The sequence below is a fragment of the Rhinoderma darwinii genome, chromosome 4 (assembly GCF_050947455.1).
Source record: "Rhinoderma darwinii isolate aRhiDar2 chromosome 4, aRhiDar2.hap1, whole genome shotgun sequence".
In the NCBI taxonomy this organism is placed as follows: domain Eukaryota; kingdom Metazoa; phylum Chordata; class Amphibia; order Anura; family Rhinodermatidae; genus Rhinoderma; species Rhinoderma darwinii.
Genome location: NC_134690.1, coordinates 193,239,909 through 193,263,611, shown reverse-complemented (window position 1 = coordinate 193,263,611; position 23,703 = coordinate 193,239,909). Strand labels below are relative to the sequence as shown.

The 23,703-nt window shown below is 41.4% G+C and overlaps 1 protein-coding gene across 2 annotated transcripts in view; it reads right to left on the bottom strand.

Annotated features, from left to right (window-relative positions):
- Nucleotides 1-23,703, bottom strand: part of OGFRL1 (opioid growth factor receptor like 1) — a 67,752-nt gene that overhangs the window by 14,654 nt on the left and 29,395 nt on the right. Inside the window, exons 3-4 of one of the 2 annotated variants that reach the window (XM_075862014.1) lie at nucleotides 21,738-21,819; nucleotides 1,304-1,382 (exon numbers count right to left, since the gene is read on the bottom strand). In XM_075862014.1, coding sequence (XP_075718129.1) covers nucleotides 1,304-1,382; nucleotides 21,738-21,819 — 161 coding nt within the window. The remainder of the gene's footprint in view (nucleotides 1-1,303; nucleotides 1,383-21,737; nucleotides 21,820-23,703) is intronic. The other variant, XM_075862015.1, reaches the window with a different exon arrangement.

Here is a 23,703-nt window from a genome sequence, read left to right as displayed (position 1 = left end):
GAGTGTGGGAGGCAAGTGGACTCTGTGGCTGACAATAAAGGTGGAGCTGACATCTAAAGAGGCTGCTGTGGTTACCACTTTAATTGGATCCATGTTGCTATCTTTGCTCATACATAATCTGCTGTCAGAATTTCCTCTGTATATCTATTGTAAAAAAAAATTTGGAGAGGGAAAAGGCAAAACCTATTTTTAAAAAGTTTGCTTTTTGTCCTTTACTGGGATCTAAGGTAATTTTTGTTGACAGCTATATGGAATGAACACATGTGTATTCCGTAAGTATAGTTATAAAAGTATAGTTGTGAGCCCTATATGTGTATATATACCTAACGCTTGTCCTGCTACTGGTTAAACAAATATTGGTATTTCAGTCCTCTTGAAGGCAGAAAATTCAACTGCCTCTGCCACTTTTTCATTTTAGTTTTTTCTTCCCCGCATTCCAAGAGTCATAACTTTTTCAATTTATCCGTCGACATTGCCATATACGAGCTTATTTTTGCGGGAAGAGTTGTAGTCTTTAACAGCACCATTTATTGTACTATCAAATGAACAGAAAAGCTAAAAAAACAAAAACGTTGTGGGGCAAAAGCAGCAATTCGTCTATAGTTTTTTGGGTTTCGTGTTTACAGCGTTCATCGTGCAGTAAAACACTATATGTTAACTTTATTCTGCGGTCAATACAATTATGGCGATAACAAATGTATATCTTTTTTTTATGTTTTACGACTTTACAAGATAAAACGAAAAAAATATAATGTTTTTATTGCCATATTCTGAGACCCATAACTTTATTATTTTTCCGTCAATGGATCTGTATGATGGCTAGTTTTTTGTGGGGGCAAACTGTGCTTTTTAATGGTATCATTTTGGGGTGCAAACATCGGCTTTCTACACTGACATAAATGTGGTTTCTTTACTGTAAGGGCAGGGAGATTATGGAACTGTAATACAGAGGAAGTTGTCATGGTGAAGTCAATGAAATGTTTTAAAAGGGGCCTGGATGCTTATCTTGAGTGTAATATTTATTTATTCATTAATATTTATTTTTGGGCACTAGATTACTGGAGATGGGTCGTTTATCCAGGGATTTATTCTGATTGCCAGATTTGGAGTCAAAATGAGTTTTGCCTAACTCTGGATCAACATTGCAGGAGAACAGGTTGAACTAGATGGGCCTTTTTTCAACCTTACTAACTCTGTTACTAAGATTTATTCGGTTACCTTCAATAAAGATATACTTGAAGATAAAAATCTTGGTTGAATACCAAAATTGACAGTACATTTTCAGTTCAAGATTGTGTCTTACCATTGTATATAAGTGTGATTATGTTCCAACTTCTCATAGTCACCTTTCCATTTATTTAAAATTTCTTCAATATACACACCTACAAATGTAGAAATATGTTAGAGATCCAGTAAAATTATAATGACTCCATATATAAATTCTAAACCAATAAGTACAGTGAAAGTTCCCTGATTATAATATGGAAGCTTAATTGTTTGTATAGAAACTTGTATCTCGAAAGCAGGTAAGTTAATACATCAATGTAAAATGCACAAACTAGTATAGCTGATTTTTGTAAAAACTCAACAAAGAGGAGCAAAACCATATAAAGCACTAAAGAACCTACTCTTGAAATGGATACCACCACTGGACTAAAAGTGTCCTTTATGAAATATAACTCTTAACAGCTAAAGATGGAATTAGATATTTGTCTATTTATACTTTTCAATGGAACTAACATTCACATACAGGAATGGAATGGGTTTACCAGAGATAAAAACTTGTCACTCTGCCCAAGACATAACAAACTACTCAATATAGTTATCTTTAGAATCTCTCATAGTTCCCTAACAGCCGCTGTTTGCGACCCCCAACCACATCTGTCAACGCGGCTGAGTGATGGCCGCCACGTGAGCAGGCTGATCAATCACGGGCTGCTACAGTGTTGTGTCGACAATAGTGACACTACCACAGAGGTCTATGACTGATTTTACTTTGCTTCATTAGTGCAATAAATCTAAGGTAGTCTGAAATGTATATCCTTTCTCAACAGTCTCAAGCTGCTGCTCTGTCCCTCCCTCATGCTCCCCATTGAATGCTGATTTTGTGCCGTTTCTTAAAAAGTGGATGTAGCTTAGCAGAAGGGGCGGGTCTACCTGCCACCCTATAAAAATACTATAATGTACGCCAGAAACTAGTGTAAATTATAGCTGGCGTAGACTTCACTTTCTGGCACACGGGCGGCCACGGATGTGCCTAATTTATTAATAAATTAGGCGTATTGTACTAACAACATTCTTTATATTACGACTGGCGTATGAAATGCCAGTCTTGATAAATTGTTCCCTATATGTGTAAATTAGTATCAGATTTGCATCTGAGAGGTCAGTACTCAATTTTTTCCCCTATACTTATAAGAGGGCTAGTTCACACTGAGTATTTTGCTGCTGTTTTTGATGCGGAAACCGCGTCGGAAACAGCTCCAAAAAACAGCCAAAATCACCTCCCATTGATTTCGATGGGAGGCATTGCCGTTTTTTTCCTGCGAGCGGTAAAAAACGCTTGCGGGAAAAGGCGACATGTCCTTTCTTCTGTCTTTTTTGTCTCTGACCTCCTGTTGACATCAATGGGTGGCAGAGAAAGCGGTTTTCGCTGCATTTTTGCCTGCGACGCTCTATGGCCGCGGCCGAAAGATGCCGCAAAAAAGTGGCAAAGTTCTGGATTTTGGTGCAGATTTAGCCATAGACTTTAGTCATTGCACCTCAAAATCTGCAGCATGCCAAGAATGCACTGAGGATATTTTTTCACTGTAAGTGAATGGGATTTGTTAAATTCTCTTATATTGTGCTGTACTTTGTTGTGGAATTTTCGAGTGGATTCCGTAACAAATGTGTGATGTTTAAACCCGGCCTAAAGGGGTATTATGACTAAAGACACTAATGGCAAATCTACAAGATATGTCACCATTCAGAACAATGGTAGCCCAAAGTGGATGGCGACCACAGTATACAGACTGGAGAGCTGGCCATGCATATGTGTGGCTCTTCCTATTGAACTCTATGCATGTTACGGCCATGCGTACTTACTCCTGTGGACATAGTGCTGCGAAAAAGTATTTGCCCCTCACCGGATTTCTTTTATTTTTGCTAATTTTTAACAATTATAGGTTTCAGATCATTCAACTAATTTCAATGTAAGGTAAAGACAACACGAGTAAACACAAAATGGAGCTTTTAAATGTTCATTCCATTTATTGAGGATAAATATTTATTCAAAATCTAGATCACCCATGTGAAAAAGTAAATACCCCCCAAATCTAATAATTGGTTGTGCCACCCTTGGCAACAAAAACTGCAATCAAATGCTTGCAATAAATTGCGATTAATCTTTTACATCGCTGTAGAGGAATTTTGGCCCACTCTTATTTGCAGAATTGCTTTAGTTCGGCTGCATTGGAGAGTATAAAAATAAACTGCCCGTTTAAGGCCTTGCCACTGCATCTTGATGAGATTCAAGTCAGACCTTTTGCTCGGCCACTCCAAACCCTTTATTTTGAGCCATTCTGAGGTGGACATGATTGTGTGTTTTAGATCATTGTCCGTAATTGCCATAGAAGTGAATGGCAATTACAGAAACAGTGTAGCTTGCGTGCTATGCTGCTTACATAACTGCCATTCACTTCTATTGGAGTCATCGAAACAGAGTAGCTTAGCGAGCAACACTATTTTTGTAACTCCCGACCATATAGTCAGAAAGTGGCCGGGAGGCAGCGAGAGCCGAGAAAGGTAGAACAGGGTTTAGGGGGCCCTGTTCTAAAGATAGGTGCGGGTCCCAGAGGTGGGACCCACATCTATCTGACATTTATGGCATATCCTGTGGATATGCCATAAATGTCCCTGATGGGCAAACTCCTTTAAAGAGGCTCTGTCACCACATTATAAGTGCCCTATCTCCTACATAAGGAGATCGGCGCTATAATGTAGGTGACAGCAGTGCTTTTTATTTTAAAAAAACTATCTATTTTCACCACTTTATTAGCGTTTTTAGATTTATGCTAATGAGTTGCTTAATGCCCAAGTGGGCGTATTTTTACTTTAGACCAAGTGGGCGTTGTACAGGGGACTGTATGACGCTGACCAATCAGCGTCATGCACTCCTCTCCATTCATTTAGGCAGCGCATAGGGATCCTTTTAGATCACTATGTGCTGTCTTATACTAACACATTAACAATACTGAAGTGTTTAGACAGTGAATAGACATTCCACGGGATGTCTAGTCACAATCTCTGCACTTCGTTACTGTTTCTATGGTAGTTACAGCAGAGGAAGCGTGATCTCGTTGTAACCTGTCATTTACAGCGAGATCACGCTTCCTCTGCTGTAACTACCACAGACAGAGTAACGAAGTGCAGGGAATGTGAATAGACATCCCGTGGAATGTCTATTCACTGTCTAAACACTTCAGTATTGTTAATGTGTTCGTATAAGACAGTACATAAGGATCTAAAAGGATCCCTATGCGCTGCCTAAATAAATGGAGAGGAGTGCATGATGCTGATTGGTCAGCGTCATACACTCCCCTGTACAACGCCCACTTGGTCTGAAGTAAAAATACACCCACTTGGGCATTAAGCAACTCATTAGCATAAATCTAAAAACGCTAATAAAGTGGTGAAAATAGATTGTTTTTTTTAAATAAAAAGCACTGCTGTCATCTACATTATAGCGCCCATCTCCTTATGTAGGAGATAGGGCACATATAATGTGGTGACAAAGCCTCTTTAAGCCAAGAACTGACGGGCGGACAGTATCCTTCAGGATTTTCTAATAGAGAGCTGAATTCATGTTCAATCAATTATGACAAATTGTCCAGGTTCTGCAGAAGCAAAGCAGCCCAGGACCATCACAGTACCACCCTGTTTGACTGTTAGTATGATATTCTTTTGGTGGAATCCAATGTTAGCTGTACGCCATATGTAATGAGACCCATGTCATCCAAAAAGTTCCACCTTTGAATCATCAGTACCAAAAAAATCCCAAAAGTCTTGGGGGTCATCTAGATTTTTTTTTTTGCAAATGCATGATGCAAGACGTGACTTTGTTCTTTTTGGTTAGCAGTGGTTTACGCCTTGCAACACTCCCATGGATGCCATTTTTGCTTAGTATCTTTCGTATTGTGGAATCGTGTACATTGACCTTAACTGGGGCAAGTTGAGCCTTCAGTTCTTTAGATGTTTGCCTTTTATGACTTCCTGGACAAGTCATCAATGCGCTCTTGGTGAAATTTTGGTACGCTGGCCACTCCTGGGAAGGTTCCCAATTGTTCCAAGTTTTCCCCATTTGTGGATAATGGCTCCCAGTGTGGTTCGCTGGAGTCCCAGAGCCTTAGCAGTGGCTTTGTAACCCTTTCCAAACTGGTGTATTTCAATGTCTTTGTTTTGTATCTGTTTTTAAATATCTTAAGAGACATCATGTGCTGCTTTTTGAAGACCTTCTAGCCTGCTTCACATTGCCAGACAGGTGCTGTTTATGTGATGTTGAGATTCAACAGGTCTGGCAGTAATCACACATTGGTGGGGCTAGTGAAATTGAACCCAATTTTCAATTGAATTTGGTTAACTGGTTAATTTAGTAGCTCAGGGGAAATTACTTTTTCACATAGGGCCAAGTAGTGTTGAACAGCATTTTACCTTAAATAAATTATATCATCATTTAACCCCTATCCGCACGAGTAAGTAACTGTACGTCGTTGCGGGAGGTTACTTCCCGCACGAGGACGTACAGTTACTGAGTTTTTTCCGAAGCACACTGTCGGCGACAGTGTGCACCGGGAACCGGGAGGTCAGCTGTCGCCGACAGCTGACACTCCACTCGTGCCGACCAGCGGTCCTTTACCGCTGATTTTGGCGAATTAACAATGGCTTCCTTGTCTGCCATGGACGGAAGCACATCAGGACCAACCTTCGGCTGGTCCTGATAGGCTTCCTGTCAGAGTGACAGGAAGTCACTGTTTCGTTCCCGATGCACACTGTCGGCGACAAGGTGTGCATCGGGAACTTGGAGATCAGCGGTCCCCGACAGCTGACACTCCAGTGTTGCCGATCAGCGGCTCATCGCCGCTGATTTCGGCAATTAACCAGTTACATGCGGGGCTCGATTGCGATCTCCGCATGTAGGGGGTTTGTAGCACATCAGCAGCCCCCATGCAATCGTGGGGGCTGCTGATGCTTGTGATGGCATCCGGAGGCCAGGCAACGGCCTCCGGGTCTGCCATGTATGGAAGCCTATGAGGACTAGCCTCTGACTGGCCCTCGTAGACTAACTGTCAGAGTGACTGTGACGTCACACTGACAGTTGGAATACAGTACACTACCTAGGTAGTGTAATGTATTCTAGCAGCGATCAAAGCTGCAGGTCAAAAAAATAAAGTGTAAAATGTAAAAAAAAGTTAACAAAAATGTTTTAGAAAAGTGTAAAAATAAAAGTTTTTGTTTTCCTGTAATAAGTCATTTATTATAGGGAAAAAATGTAAACGTTAAAAAAAAAGTACACATATTTGGTATCACCATGTTAGTAACGACCCAAGCTATGAAACTATAATGTTAATTAATAAAAAGTGATCAAAAAGTCGCATTTACCCCAAAATAGTACCAATAAAAACTACATCCCGCAAAAAACAAGACATCCCACAGCTTTTTTGACGAAAAAATTAAAAAGTTACGGCTCAGAATATGGTGTCTCAGAAAATTTATTATTTTATAGAAACGTAATTTTATTGTGCAAACGCTACAAAACTTTAAAAAAACTATACACATATGGTATCGGCGTAATCGTACCGACCGGCAGAATAAAGTAAAACGTAATTTATTGCGCACGGTGAATGCTGTAAGAAATAAAGAATTTAGCGCGCCAAAATCACTGTTTTTTGGTCACCTTAGCTCTAAAAAAGATCCTGTGAGGTCAAAATGCTCACTATACCCCTAGAAAAATTCCTTGAGGGGTATAGTTTACAAAATAGGGTCACTTTTGGGGGTTTCCACTGTTTTGGTCCCTCCGGGGCGTTGCAAACCCGACATGGCACTGAAAACCAATCCAGCAAAATCTGCGCTCCAAAATCCAAAAGGCGCTCCTTCCACTCTGAGCCATGCTGTTGGTCCAAACAGCAGTTTACAACCACATATGGGGTATTGCCGTAATCGGGAGAAATTGCTTTACAAATATTGGGGTGCAATTTCTCCTTTATTCCTTGTAAAAATGAAAATATTATATGTTTCCACAGAAAAATAGGTGATTTTCATCTTCACAGACTAATTCCACTAAATTCTGTAAAAAAACTGTGGGGTCAAAATGCTAACTATACCCCTAAAAAAATGCCTTGAGGGGTGCAGTTTCCAAAATGGGGTCACTTTTGGGGGGTTTCGACTGTTTAGGTACCACAAGACCTCTTCAAACCTGACATGGTGCCTAAAATATATTCCTAAAACAAGGAGGCCCCAAAATCCACTAGGTGCTCTTTTGCTTCTGAGGCCTGTGTTTCAGTCCATTAGGACACTAGGGCCACATGTGGGATATTTCTAAAATTTGCAGAATCTGGGCAATAAATATTGAGTTGCGTTTCTCTGGTAAAACCTTCTGTGTTACAGATTTTTTTTAATTACAAATGAATTTCGGCCAAAAAAAAATGACATTTGTAAATTTCACCTCTACTTTGTCTTAATTCCTGTGAAACGCCTAAAGGGTTAAAATACTTTCCGAATGTGGTTTTGAATACCTTGAGGGGTGCAGTTTTCTAAATGGGGTGATTTATGGGGACTTTCTAATATAGAAGGCCCTCAAAGCCACTTCAGAACTGAACTGGTCCCTGAAAAAATGGCCTATTGAAATTTTCTTGAAAATATGAGAAATTGCTGCTAAAGTTCTAAGCCTTGTAACGTCCTAGAAAAATAAAAGGACGTGAAAAAAAAAATGATGCAAACATAAAGTAGACATATGGGGGATGTTAACTAGTAACTATTTTGTGTGGTATTACTATGTTTTACAAGCAAATACATTTAAATTTAGAAAAATGCTAATTTTTTGTGTTTACTTTTAATAATAGACAACAATAACCCAATTAGTTTGATGATCTGAAACATTCAAGTGTGACAAATATGCAAAAATATAAGAAATTGGGAAGGGGCAAGTACTTTTTCACGGCACTATAGCATAAATGCTTGTAGTCAGAATATCCCTTTAACCCCTTAGCGACATTCAACATACTAGTCCGTTGGATGTATGCCATGACAATACATGGAGCGGGCACAGGAGCTGGGCCTGCAACAAACGTGGCAGGTGATGACTGTTTAAAACAGCTGACACCCCTCTGCATCAGCTTGGATACAAGCTAACTCCGATACTGGCTGTTCAATAACGATCGTGGAATCAGAGTGGTTAGACAGAGGGTTGGGGATCCCTCTGTACTCCGATGCCCCGCCACCTGCAACGAAAATTCCCTGGTGCCCATCGGTTGCCATGGTAGCTGGAGACGTATTGAGGGCAAGAAAAAAATGGGGGGGGGGGAATCCTCTAGCTCACGGATCCGAGTCTGCAAATCCAATTTGTGAACGGATCCTCGTGGCGGCACACGATGAGGTAACATGCAGGGAATAGAAAACTTGGATCCAGCGGAATTTCAAAAACAAAGCGTCTTCAAACTTTATTGACAGCATTTAAAATCCAAACTGCATATGGGGGTGAATGCATTGACAAGTAGCCTACGCGTTTCAGACATATCGCACGTCCTTACTCATGGCAAGTCGCCAAGTATTGAGGGCCTTCAGGTCTGCCTTCTGTGATTTATTATTAAGTCATAGAAAATTACCTTATGCTGCATAGAGGATTTTTTCTAGTGAAATCATTATTACATATTTCTACTATGAAGCCCTTGATTCTTCTGAGCAATCATTTTGTTTTCAAGATTTGCCTTATATTAACCTTTTCAGGACCGAGCTCATTTTGGCCTTCAGGACCAGCCCCATTTTTTCAAATCTGACGTGTCATTTTATGTAGTAATAACTCTGGAATGCTTTTGCCTATCCAGTTAGTGCAAAAATTTGGTCAATAAATTCATTGCTTATTTGTGAAAAACACCAAAATGTAAAGACAATGTGCAATAATTATGATTTTTCTAATTTCACATGTATCTGCTTGTAAAACAGATAGTAATACTGTAGCGTCCATGGCCGCGGGGCGTCGGGTTTACTCACCTCCCGACGCCCGCAGCCATGGATCAGTGAGCGCTGGCTCGCATCTCCTTGCTAGGAGACGCCAGCGCTCGCTTCCGCTCCGGTCCGCTGTGTCCCGTAGGGTGCGCGCACACGCTCGTGCCCGGTCTTAAAGGGCCAGCACGCGCACATGTGAACAATCATCATTAACTCAATGATTTCCTGGACTATAAGAAGGGCCCTGCTGACCCACAGCAGAGCTCAGAAGGGAAGGAGCGCCATTTAGATTTTGGAGCGCAGATTTTGCTGGAATGGTTTTCAGTGCCATGTCGCATTTGCAATGCCCTGGAGGGACCAAAACAGTGGAAAACCCCCAAAAGTGACCCCATTTTGGAAACTACACCCCTCAAGGAATTTTTCTAGGGGTATAGTTAGCATTTTGACCCCACAGTTTATTTGGTTAATTTAGTGGAATTAGACAGTGAAAATTAATATCAACATTTTTTCCACAAAAATGTTGCATTTTCTCATTTTCACAAAGGGCAAAGGAGAAAAAGCACCCCAACATTTGTATATAAATTTCTCCCAAGTACGGCAATACCCCACGGGGTCATAAATGTATTTTCATTAGAAATTAATTAACCCTTTCAGGACTGATCCATTTTTTGCTTTTTTATTTTTATTTTTCCCTCCCCGCTTTCTAAGAGCCATAACTTTTTTATTTTTCCGTCAGTAGAGTGGTGTGAGGGCTTATTTTTTGCAGAAGTTGTAGTTTTAAAGTACCACATAGTGTACTGGGAAACTGAAAATAACAATTTTTGCAGGCTGAAATTGGAAAAAGCTGCGATTCCTCTATTGTTTTTTGGGTTTCGTTTTTACGGCTTTGACTGTGCGGTAAAAAAAAGACAATTTCAATTTTTCACCGTGTGACTTAAATAATGGTAAATTGTAATAGTTTGGACTTTTACAGATGCAGCGGTACCAATTTTGTTTATTTTTTTACATTACTTTAGAGGAAAAATGGGAAAGGTTTTTTTTTTGGACTTTAAGGCCTTATTTACACGAACGTGTTAAACATCCGTGGGACGGCCGTTGAAACAGCGGCCGTCCCACGGACCTATGTAATTCAATGTGGCCGTTCACACAGCCATTGTTTCAACGAACCGTGTGAAGGGTCCGTGCGAAAATAGGACATGTCCGTCCTTTTCGCGCATCACGCATCCCTCCATAGACTCTCAACTATGGGGGATGCGTGACATCGCGTCCCGCAGCGTAGAGCACGGATGCACCTCGGACTTGAAAAATGGCAGTTTGTGTAAATAAGGCCTAAATATATTATGTATTTTTTTCACTAATAATAACTTTATTTACTTTTTTTTTTTTTTACAAATTCTTTTAGTCCCCCTAGTGGACTTGAACCAGCGATCATTAGATCGCTGGTACAATACACTGCAATACTAATTACTGCAGTATAATGTAATTTTTACAGGCTTCTGTAACAGCACGATAGTCCTGGGTGTCAGTTGTAATACACAGCTGACACCTGCAGCATATGGAGCGGGCTCAGCGCGTGAGCCCTCTCCATATATAACCCCCCGTACCACGACATGCTATTAAATCATGGTGCGCAAAGGAGTTAATGCGCAGCGGATGGTGCAAAGTAAAAATTTAAATTTTCCACTGATATGCCATTTTAATGCACAATATGTTGTGCCCAGCTTGTGACACTGAAGACAAATACCTCATACAATGTTGAGCGGGTTCTCCCGGGTATAAAATGTCATATATGTGGACGTAAGCTGGTGTTTGGGCACGCTGCAGGGCTCAGAAGGGAGGGAGCGCCATTTGGCTTTTGGAGCACAGATTTTGCTTTGTAATAGTTCTGTTTGCTGTTTTGATGGTATTTCAGTTTATAATGTGGGGGCATATGTAATCTGTGCGGGCTACATCAGGGCATAATAAGAGGGTATAATAATGGGGTAAATAAATAATAATCCGCAGATATGTGGCCGGTGTCGCACTGATAAATGGTGCCCAATCTTATCCTCTTTTGGAACGCTCTGCACAATTTGTGTCGCCATATTCTGAGAGACAGAACTTTTTTATTTTTTCTCCACCGGAGCTGTGTGAGGGCTTATTTGTTGCGTTACAATCTGTAGTTTTCATTGGTACATGTGATTTTTTTATTACTTTTTATTCTATTTTTTGGCAAGCAAGGTGACAAAAAAACAAATTCTGAAAATTTTTTGTCCTTTTTTTCTTTTTACAGTGTTCACTGTGCGCTATAAATTACATTTTACTTTATTCTGCGGGTCGATACGATTACGGTGATCCCATATGTATATCGTTTTTTTAATGTTTTGTGGCGTTTGCGCAATAAAGTCACTTTTCTATTAAATAATACATTTTTTGTGTCACCATATTCTGAGAGCCATAACTTTTTTATTTTTCAGTCAAAAACGCTGTGTAAGAACTTGTAGTTTTTATTTGTATCATTTTGGGGTACATGCGACTTTTTGATCACTTTTTAATCTATATTTTGGGAGAGGTGGTGACCAAAAAAATTGTGATTTTGGCATTGTTTTTTTAATTATTTTTTTTGCGCTGTTCACCGTGTGGGAAAAATAATATTTTTATAGTTTGGGTTGTTACGAACGCGGTGATACCAAATATGTGTACTTTTTTCACGTAAATTTTTTTTTTCCTATAATAAAAGACTTATTATAGGGAAAAAAAAACATTTTTTGTAACATAGCTTATTTTTACACTTTTATCAAACATTTTTATTACCTTTTTTTTTTACTTTTTACTTCAAGACCTAGGTAGTGTAACGTATTATAAACTGTCAGTGTGACTCTGAGGGTATGTGCACACACAAAATAAAAAAACGTTTGAAAATACAGAGCTGTTTTTAAGGGAAAACAGCTCCTGATTTTCAGAAGTTTTTTAAGCCACTTGCGTTTTTCTCTGCTTTTTTTTATGGCCTTTTTTGGAGCTGTTTTTCTATAGAGTCAATGAGAAACGGCACCAAAAACGGCTCAAGAAGTGACATGCACTTCTTTTTCACAGGCGTCTTTTTACGCGCTGTTTTTTGAAAATGAGGCGTAAAAATAACGCCCCGTCGGAATAAAATGCAGTATTTCCCATTGAAATCAACGGACAGATGTTTGTAGGCATTCTGCTTCCATTTTTTCAGGCGTTTTTCTTGGCGTAAACGCCCCAAAATACGCCTGAAAACACTACGTGTGCACATACCCTGAGAGTCACACTGACAGGAAGCCGATCAGGACCAGCCTCCAGCTGATCCTGATAGGCATCCGTGTATGGCAGACCAGGAGGCCGTTGTATGGCCTCTGATTTTGCAATGACAACCGACGGCAGCACCCTGCGATCACATGATCGGGGCCTGAACCAATCAGGTCCCGATCATGTCTCCAGAGCCAGAGGCAGGGGTTAACAGCGCGATCCGGTGTCAGCGCTACTCTGAGACACCCGATCGCACTTTTAACACCCACCATGAATTCATGTCGGCGCTGCACAGAGAACAGCAAGCGACGACGTGAATTTACAGTGGATGGTCGGAAAGTGGTTAATTTGTTATTGTTTAATTATAACTAATAAAAGTGTAGCTAAACGTTTGACAAACTTCTGACATGTCATTGTGACATGTCAGAAGTTTGGATTGGTGGGGGTCCGAGCACTGAGACCCCCACCAATCTCTAGAACGAAGCCGCTTCGTGTCTGTTCGGCCATTTCCGGAAATAAATGTAGCGGTGTACGGACTCAATAGAAAGTCTATGAGCCCGTACTCCGATTGTAATGACGGGGGTAGGGAAACGGACAAGTGAGCCCTAATCTACCCGCCACTCTGTCCCTGCCTACTTGCAACGACCCGCCCTAGGCGATGGGGTACAACTGGGCGGCGGTCCCTACGCTCAGTAAGTGCAAGAGACAAACAGACAAGGGAACACAAAGCAAAGGGAAATGGGGCAGTTGCCCACGGCAACACCGTGAGCAACAAGAGTGGTGAACGAGCCGAGTCAAACCAGGAGTGCACGAGGTACCAAACGCAGAGCAGGAGAGTAGTCAGAAAGCCAGGGTCAGTATGGAGCAGGATCAAATAGTCAGAAGCTGTAGCTGGGCCAGGAAACCACACGGGAAGAATCACAAGCAAAGGAGGAACAGGAAAGGCAGGTATAAATAGACAGAGGGCGGGAGCTAGCTCCATCTGGCCAGGCTGCGATAGGCTCTCTCACTCCTAAGCCTGCCATCCTGAGTGGTGGAAGCTGGAGTCAGTCTCAGAGACATAGACTCAGGTGCAGACTGATTAACTATGGGCGTATACACAGAAGTTGTGCCTGGCAGATCCTTTACAGTACCCCCCCTTTTATGAGGGGCCACCAGACCCTTTCTAAGTGGACCTGGTTTATTGGGGAAACTAAGGTGGAACCTCCTGACCAATACCCCAGCGTGAACATCCCGGGCGGGTACCCAAGTCCTCTCCTCAGGCCCGTATCCTCTCCAATGGACCAGGTACTGGAGGGAGCCTTGGACCATCTTGCTGTCCACAATCTTGGCCACCTCGAATTCCACCCCCTCAGGGGTGAGAACAGGAACAGGAGGTTTCCTTGAGGGAGCCAAGGACGGGGAGTAGCGTTTAAGAAGGGAGGCATGAAACACGTCGTGTAGTCAAAAAGATGGGGGCAACTCCAGTCGGAAGGAGACAGGATTGAGGACTTCAATGACCTTATACGGCCCAATAAACCGGGGAGCAAACTTCTTGGACGGGACCTTAAGGCGCAAGTTCCTAGACGATAACCACACCAGATCCCCGACCATAAACAAGGGGTTAGAAGAACGTCTTCTATCAGCCTGAGTTTTTTGTACGCTCTGGGACGCCTCTAGGTTCTTCTGAACCTGGGACCAGACTGTGCACAGTTCCCGATGAACGACCTCTACCTCGGGATTGTTGGAACTACCAGGTGAGACGGAGGAGAACCGTGGATTAAAGCCAAAATTACAGAAAAAGGGGGAGACCCCTGACGAGTTACTGACCCGGTTATTAAGGGAAAATTCGGAGAGGGGAATGAATGAGACCCAATCATATTGACTGTCAGAGATAAAACACCTTAAATATTGTTCTAGAGATTGATTAGTCCTCTCAGTTTGACCATTAGTTTCAGGATGGAAGGCAGAGGAGAAGGACAGATCAATCTCCAACTTTTTACAGAAGGCTCTCCAAAACAATGAAATATACTGATGTACAGAAAAAACAGAGTCTTCAAGGCGCTGCTGCACTAGGAAGGCAATGAGCATGAAAGATATGTAATATACAAGCAATTTATTGAAAACAAGGCTACGCATTTCAATGCCGCACCGGCATCTTCATCAGGCCATAAAAGAAGCATATCAACTGCACAGTTTAAATACACACTGAACACTGAAAAAACCCGCCAATGTGACCGGGGTCAAAGTGCTCAGATGACGTCACAAATGAAAGGAATGCAACCATTCACACGAGGCAGTGGATCGTATAATCAGCGGTCAGGACCTTGGACAGCAGCAATGCAAAACATACGCAACTGAATCAAAGGAAACACATAGCAAAAAGAACAGCAATGGTACATAGTGCAGAAAATTGCAAATGGATATTAAATATTATTAAAATACTCTATTATGTCGGAGCAGTATAAATAAGAAAAATAAAAAAAGAGAGAAAAAAAGAAAGATCCAAATATACAAAAATATATATATATATACGGCAATAAAATTACTTGGAAATAGAAGCATCCAAAGGGATGTTAAAAAGACAGCATCTAAATGGATGTAGAATAACAGAATAATATTAACAGAATAATGTTAGAAACATCTAAACGTATGCTGAAAGTGATAGCATCCAAAAGTAACATCAATATGGATGCTAAAGTGACAGCGCACGTATGAATAGAAAGACGGGCATCGATTAAATATGTACTCAGAAAGGGATAACAAAATATAATACAATAGGATACCGTTATGAAAAAATATTATTATGAAAAAATTATATACAATTATAGGATACATTTATGTAGGTACAATACAATAGGTAATTAAATAAACTGTTAGTATAAAAACAAGATAAAAGGGAAGCAGGTGCGTGTCAACCAGTATACAGTTAGACAATCAAATAACTAGTTGAGGTAGATAAAAAATGAGGGATACGAAGGAAAAATTAGGATATCGGGAAAATGACATAGCGGTAAGGGAGTAACAGTTATAATATCTATGTAATTGCCAAAAAGCCGCTAAATCGGAATAACCTGAATTATGAACTAAACGAATTGAAAGGAGTGCATGGAGCTAGGAACTACAAAACAATGGCAAATGAGAGGAAAAAAGGACTTTGTAGTTCCTAGCTCCATGCACTCCTTTCAATTCGTTTAGTTCATAATTCAGGTTATTCCGATTACATAATTGTATCCTATAATTGTATATTATTTTTTCATAATAATATTTTTTCATAACGGTATCCTATTGTATTATATTTTGTTATCCCTTTCGGAGTACATATTTAATCGATGCCCGTCTTTCTATTCATACGTGCGCTGTCACTTTAGCATCCATATTGATGTTACTTTTGGATGCTATCACTTTCAGCATACGTTTAGATGTTTCTAACATTATTCTGTTAATATTATTCTACATCCATTTAGATGCTGTCTTTTTAACATCCCTTTGGATGCTTCTATTTCCAAGTAATTTTATTGCCGTATATATATATATATTTTTGTATATTTGGATCTTTCTTTTTTTCTCTCTTTTTTTATTTTTCTTATTTATACTGCTCCGACATAATAGAGTATTTTAATAATATTTAATATCCATTTGCAATTTTCTGCACTATGTACCATTGCTGTTCTTTTTGCTATGTGTTTCCTTTGATTCAGTTGCGTATGTTTTGCATTGCTGCTGTCCAAGGTCCTGACCGCTGATTATACGATCCACTGCCTCGTGTGAATGGTTGCATTCCTTTCATTTGTGACGTCATCTGAGCACTTTGACCCCGGTCACATTGGCGGGTTTTTTCAGTGTTCAGTGTGTATTTAAACTGTGCAGTTGATATGCTTCTTTTATGGCCTGATGAAGATGCCGGTGCGGCATTGAAATGCGTAGCCTTGTTTTCAATAAATTGCTTGTATATTACATATCTTTCATGCTCATTGCCTTCCTAGTGCAGCAGCGCCTTGGAGACTCTGTTTTTTCTGTACATCAGTATATCTTTTGCGGTTTTCCTTGGAACACCGGCACTGAGTCCTGGCAGCAGCAGCAACTATTCTCTCCACTGTCCGTTGTCCTCTTATCCTAGGTGAGCACCTATTTGGATTTTTGGATATTGTACCTCTTTTGCCCGGGTAATCTACACTATGTGGCGCTGTGTTTTCTATTTCCTATCTACCAAAACAATAAAACAAATTGTACCCCTCTGTCCGAAACAATATTGACAGGGACCCCATGGAGACGCAGGATGTGTTTGACAAACAAGGTAGCTAACGTCTTGGCATTAGGTAGTTTCTTGAGGGGCACAAAGTGGCACATCTTACTGAAGCGGTCTACTACCACCCACACCACCGACTTGCCTTGAGATGGAGGCAAATCGGTGATAAAATCAATGGAGATATGGGTCCAAGGTCTCTGGGGAATGGGCAAAGAACGTAGTAAGCCCGCTGGTCGGGACCTGGGAGTCTTGGGCCTAGCACAAACCTCACAAGCGGCGACGTAGGCCTTAACGTCTTTAGGCAACCCAGGCCACCAATAGTTTCTGGCAATGAGGTGTTTGGTACCCAGGACGCCTGGATGACCAGATAGTGCAGAATCATGATTTTCCCTAAGTACCCTTAGCCGGTATTGCAGGGGAACAAACAGCTTGTCCTCAGGAAGGTTCCCGGGAGCTGAACCTTGATCAGCCGCAATTTCAGAGACTAAATCAGAATCAATAGAAGAACTGATTATACCAGGAGGCAAAATACAAGCAGGATCTTCCTCTGAAGGAGGGCTGGCCATGAAGCTACGCGACAGTGCATCGGCCTTAATATTCTAGGAAAACCAGATTCTTGTGGTCGGTAAGGACCGTTACCTGGTGCCTAGCCCCCTCCAGGAAGTGGCGCCACTCTTCAAATGCCCATTTAATGGCTAAGAGTTCGCGGTTGCCAATATCATAGTTACTCTCAGTGGGCGAAAACTTCCTGGAGAAGTAGGCACAGGGACGGAGATGGGTGAGGGACCTGGTACCCTGGGACAAGACAGCCCCCACTCCCACCTCGGATGCGTCAACTTCCACGATAAATGGCTCCATTTGGTTGGGCTTAACCAGCACCGGGGCCGAGATAAAGCACTTCTTAAGGACCTCAAAAGCCTGAACAGCCTCAGGGGGCCAGTGGAGGAGATCAGCACCTTTGCGAGTGAGGTCCGTAAGAGGCTTAGCGATGACCGAGAAGTTAGCAATAAATCTCCTGTAATAATTAGCGAACCAAAAAAAACACTGTAACGCCTTCAGGGAGGCAGGTTGGACCCATTCCGCCACAGCCTGGACCTTGGTGGGGTCCATGCAGAATTCATGAGGAGTGAGGATTTGACCCAAAAATGGTATCTCCTGTACCCCAAACACACATTTTTCGGTTTTCGCAAATAGTTTGTTTTCCCGAAGGACCTGGAGCACCTTCCTGACATGCTCAATGTGGGAGGACCAGTCCTTGGAAAACACCAGTATGTCATCAAGGTACACTACAAGAAATACCCCCAGGTAATCTCTTAAAATCTCATTTATGAAATTCTGGAAGACCGCAGGAGCATTACAAAACCCAAAGGGCATGACGAGGTATTCGAAATGACCTTCGGGCGTGTTAAACGCAGTCTTCCACTAATCCCCCTCTTTGATGCGGATAAGGTTATACGCCCCCCGTAGATCAAACTTAGAGAACCATTGGGCCCCCTGAACCTGATTAAAGAGATCAGGAATCAAAGGAAGGGGATACTGGTTCCTTACAGTGACCTTATTCAAGTTACGGTAGTCAATGCATGGCCTAAGACCACCATCCTTCTTCCCTACGAAGAAGAAGCCAGCACCTACGGGAGAAGTAGAGGGGCGAATGTAACCCTTGGCCAGGCATCCCTGGATATACTCTCTCATGGCTTCACGTTCGGGACAAGAAAGATTAAATATCCTACCCTTAGGGAGCTTAGCTCCTGGTACCAATTCGATAGCGCAATCGTATTCTCTATGAGGAGGTAACACTTCGGAGGCCTCCTTAGAGAAAACATCAGCGAAGTCCTGAACAAACTCAGGTAGCGTGTTCACGTCCTCAGGGGGAAAAATCTAATTAACAGAAAAACATGACGTCAAGCATTCATTATCCCATTTGGTAAGCTCCCCAGTATTCCAGTCAAACGTGGGATTATGCAACTGCAACCAGGGAAGGCCTAAAACCAAATCGGACGATAATCCATGCATCAACAGTACAGAGCACTGCTCCAAATGCATGGAGCCAACAAGGAGTTCAAAAACAGGGGTATGCTGTGTAAAATAACCATTAGCAAGAGGAGTGGAGTCGATACCCACTACCGGGACAGGTTTAGGCAAATCAATTAAAGGCATAGGTAGAGACATGGCAAATTCCACAGACATGATATTAGTAGAAGACCCTGAATCCACGAAGGCATTGCCGGTAGCAGACCTACCCCCAAAAGAGACCTGAAAGGGAAGCAAGATTTTATTAAGTTTCATATTTACGGGAAATACCTGTGCGCCCAAGTGACCTCCCCGATGATCACTTAGGCGCGGAAGTTTTCCGGCTGCTTATTCTTACGCCTAGGGCAGGTGTTCACTTGATGCTTGTCATTCCCACAATAGAAGCAGAGACCATTTTTCCTGCGGAACTCTCTACGTTGTCGGGGGGACACGGAGGCCCCGAGTTGCATAGGTACCTCCGAGTCTTCCGTGGAAGAGCGAAGCAACGGGACCTCGGGAGGCATCATGGGGGAGTCAGAGGGGAAAACACAAAAACTTTCAAGTTGTCGTTCCCTGAGACGTCGGTCAAGTCGTACCACTAAAGCCATGACCTGGTCAAGGGAGTCAGAAGAGGGATAACTAACTAGCAGGTCTTTCAGGGCGTTCGACAGACCCAACCTAAACTGGCACCTTAAGGCCGGGTTATTCCACTGAGAAGCTACGCACCACTTCCTAAAGTCAGAGCAATACTCCTCAACAGGTCTCTTACCCTGACGTAAGGTCACCAGTTGACTCTCAGCAAAGGCAGTCCTGTCAGTCTCGTCATAAATGAGTCCGAGAGCAGAAAAGAAACGATCAACGGAGGAAAGTTCAGGGGCGTCAGGAGCCAAGGAGAAGGCCCACTCTTGGGGCCCTTCCTGGAGCCGGGACATAATAATACCCACCCGCTGGCTCTCAGAACCTGAGGAGTGAGGCTTTAAACGAAAGTAGAGCCTACAACTCTCCCGAAAGGAGAGAAAAGTCCTTCGGCCCCCTGAGAACCGGTCAGGCAACTTGAGGGGGGGTTCAAGAGGTGAGGTGAGGGGCACTACCATGGTAGCGTCAGGCTGGTTGACCCTCTGCGCCAGGGCCTGGACCTGTAGGGAGAGACCCTGCATTTGCTGGGCCAGGGTCTCAAGGGGGTCCATAGTAGTGTCAGGGACCAGGGTAGACTAGGTATATGGGCTTGTGATTATGTAATGACGGGGGTAGGGAAAAGGACAAGTAAACCCTAATCTACCCGCCACTCTGTCCCTGCCTACTTGCAACGACCCGCCCTAGGCGACGGGGTACAACTGGGCGGTGGTCCCTACGCTCAGTAAGTGCAAGAGACAAACAGACAAGGGAACACAAAGCAAAGGGAAATGGGGCAGTTGCCCACGGAAACACCGTGAGCAACAAGAGTGGTGAACGAGCCGAGTCAAACCAGGAGTGCACGAGGTACCAAACGCAGAGCAGGAGAGTAGTCAGAAAGCCAGGGTCAGTATGGAGCAGGATCAAATAGTCAGAAGCTGTAGCTGGGCCAGGAAACCACACGGGAAGGATCACAAGCAAAGGAGGAACAGGAAAGGCAGGTATAAATAGACAGAGGGCGGGAGCTAGCTCCGTCTGGCCAGGCTGCGATAGGCTCTCCCACTCCTAAGCCTGCCATCCTGAGTGGTGGAAGCTGGAGTCAGTCTCAGAGACATAGACTCAGGTGCAGACTGATTAACTATGGGCGTATACACAGAAGTTGTGCCTGGCAGATCCTTTACACCGATACATCGGCTTTCCGTAAAAACCCAAACGGACACGAAGTCGATAAGCGCTCACACGAACACTTCAGCTGCTTCATTCAAGCGATTGGTGGGGGTCTCAGTGCTCGGACCCCCACCAATACAAATTTCTGACATGTCACTATGACATGTCAGAAGTTTGTCAAACGTTTAGCTACACTTTAAGTTTTAGAGTCCTTTTTTTTGTCAGTGATAGTTTAATTGTTAAGGAACACAGAAGAGAGTCAGAGATCCCCCTAAATGTATACCGTCTCTGTCAGTGATATTTTTATTAAGCCTTGCCAGAGGATAAATGCAATACATAAGTATTTCATTAAAACGATCTATAGATTAAAAGCGCAAGTCCCCAGAGACGAAAAAAAAAAGTTCAGAAATGTTTAGAATAAAAAAATCTATTTCACCCAAAAATTATGTAAGCAATAAAAAAAATAAACTTAATCGGCATCACTGCGACCATAGGAATCCAAACTATTAAAATATCTTGTTATTTCACCCGCCAGGTGAACACCATAGGGAAGATGCAAGCATTGCTCTTTTGGTCACCATGCTTCCCCCCAAAAAATGGAATATAACGTGATCAAAATGTGGCATGTACCCCAAAATAGTACTACTAAAAACGACATCTTGCCCCACAAAAAACAAGCCCTCAAACCACTAAATCAACACAAAAATAAAAAAAAGTTATGGTTTTCAGACTATGGAGACACAAAACTATTATTTTTTTTTAACAAATAGTTTTTGCTTTGTAAAAGTAGTAAAACATAAAAAAAGATATATACAAATTTGGTATGTCCATAATCATATTGACTGCGCAGTGAACGCGGTAAAAACAAAAACTCCAAAAGTATTAGAGAAATTGCTGGTTTTTCCCCCATTGCACCCCACAAAGCTTTTTTTTTTCCATTTTTTCATAAGATTATATGGTACATTAAATGGTGCCAAAACTACAACTTGTCCTGGAAAAAACAAGTCCTCATACGGCTATGTCGACAGAAATATGAAAAAGTTATGGCTCTTGTAACCCGAGGATGAAAAAACGAAAATTGGCTTTGTCTAAAAGGTTAATTTTAAAACTTTTTTTATACTTTAATCGGTGGTTCTAAAGTGGTAAAAGAAATAATTTATGTGGGATGTTGCCGTTTTTATTTTTGTTTTTTTTAGCAAAATTAGGTTTATGGTGCTCATGTCATAAAGTTGACATTGTCATCTATAAAACAACTGTAAATTAATCATACCATCAGGCTTAAACGGGATCTTGTTCATGTAAAATCTGAGATTGCACAAGTCATTTTGACAGCGAAGATCCTTAAAATTCTGCTGGAAAAAAACAAAACAATTCAATTATATAGTTAAGGAAAATTAGCATAAGATGATATATAAAACACATTTTTGACACTTGAGGCTGACTGTTCTTGCGGGAAACAAAAAAATAGGCTATCATTCGTTACACCCAAGAGAAGCGTTCTTCTGGTATCAACGGAATACATTTTCAGGCAATCTAGGTATACATGTTTTAGGAATAGACCTCATAATGATATTACATGCTGCGATTATTGCTCTTTGTCATTGCGGAAGATTGCAGTGTGATATCGCGCATTATCATTTCTAATCTCTGCCTATGGGTGGGCGCATGAAATGGCAGGCATCTGCATTTTAGGATCACAAAAACCGTCATTGATAGCATGCCATATAACATGATTGCCATAATATTACTGTGTGATGCCCCCTTTTGTGCCTATGGATGTTATTCAGTCAACATCTGTCAATCAAATAACATCTTTTCCGATCTCTACGACTATGTTGTCTAATCTAACAGATCTAGGAGAGAGGAAAAGGCACATGTACAAAATTGCGCACACCCAAAATATTAAGAAAGGGATAAGAAAAAACCGGGAATGAAAATACCAAACTTTATTATACACTACATACAAAATATAAAACCATTTAAAAAACAGAAAGAATCGGCAAACCTGTAAAAATGAAACAGGAAGCAAACCACAGACAGAAATCTCAAATAGGATTCCAAATGGGACAATATGAGCCAATATCAAAAGACTACAATACAATAGCCGTATGAATGTATTATGTGCAACTAGTAAACCTGGAAGGTAACCACATGCTGAACCACACAGGAATATAAAGTGCAAGATAATATCTATACCCCAATGAGAGGAAACTATAGGCACATAAATATGAAAAAATATATACTAGTCCTTCTTCAATGAATTAGAATATCATCAGAAAGTTAATTTATTTCAGTAATTTAATTCAAAAAGTGAAAATCATATATTATATAGATTCATTACACGCACGGAGTGATCTATTTCCAGCATTATAAAAAATAAAAAAATCACTATCAAGGTTATTGCAGGCTACAAAATGTTACGATAACCTTGGAGTGCTGTGGATTCTAACCATTAACCCCTTAGTGACCAGTCTATTTTATGCCTCAAAGGGCTTTTCCCATAATCAATATTTATCACCTATCCACAGGATAGGTGATAAATAACGAATCGCTGCGGGTCCGACTGCTGTGACCCCCACCGAATGGGCTTAGCTTGCTGGGAGCCCCATAGGAATGGAGCGGTAGTGCGCATGCTCTGCCAGCACTCCAGTCATTTCTATGTGGCTACTGAACATGTGGATAGGTCATAAATAATGATTATACGAAACCCCTTTAATGACCAAGCGGTTTTTTTTGTTTCAGTTTTTTCGTCCTTGCATTTCAAAAGCCATAACTTTTTTATTTTTCCATTGACATAGCCGCGTGAGAGCTTGTTTTTTGCAGGACGAGTTGTATTTTTTTAAATAGTACATTTGTGGGATATATATAACTTATTGATTATTTTTGATTAACTATTTTTAGAGGGTTACGAAAAAAGAAAACTAAAATCCCATCTTAAATCTACATAATTTAAAATGTGGTATAACTAAAATAATAGCTTTATTCTGTGGGTCGTTACAATTATGACGATACCAAATTGATGTTTTTTTTAATATATTTTACTACTTTTGCACAATAAAACACTTTCAAAGATATTTGTTTTTGTGTCGCTACATTCTCAGTGCCGTGACATTTTTTTTTCCTTTGACGTAGCTGTAAGAGGGCTTATTTTTTGTGAGACGACTTGTAGTTTTTATTGGTACTATTTTGGGGTACATACAACTTTTTGATCCCCTTTTACCATTTTTTTTTAAGGC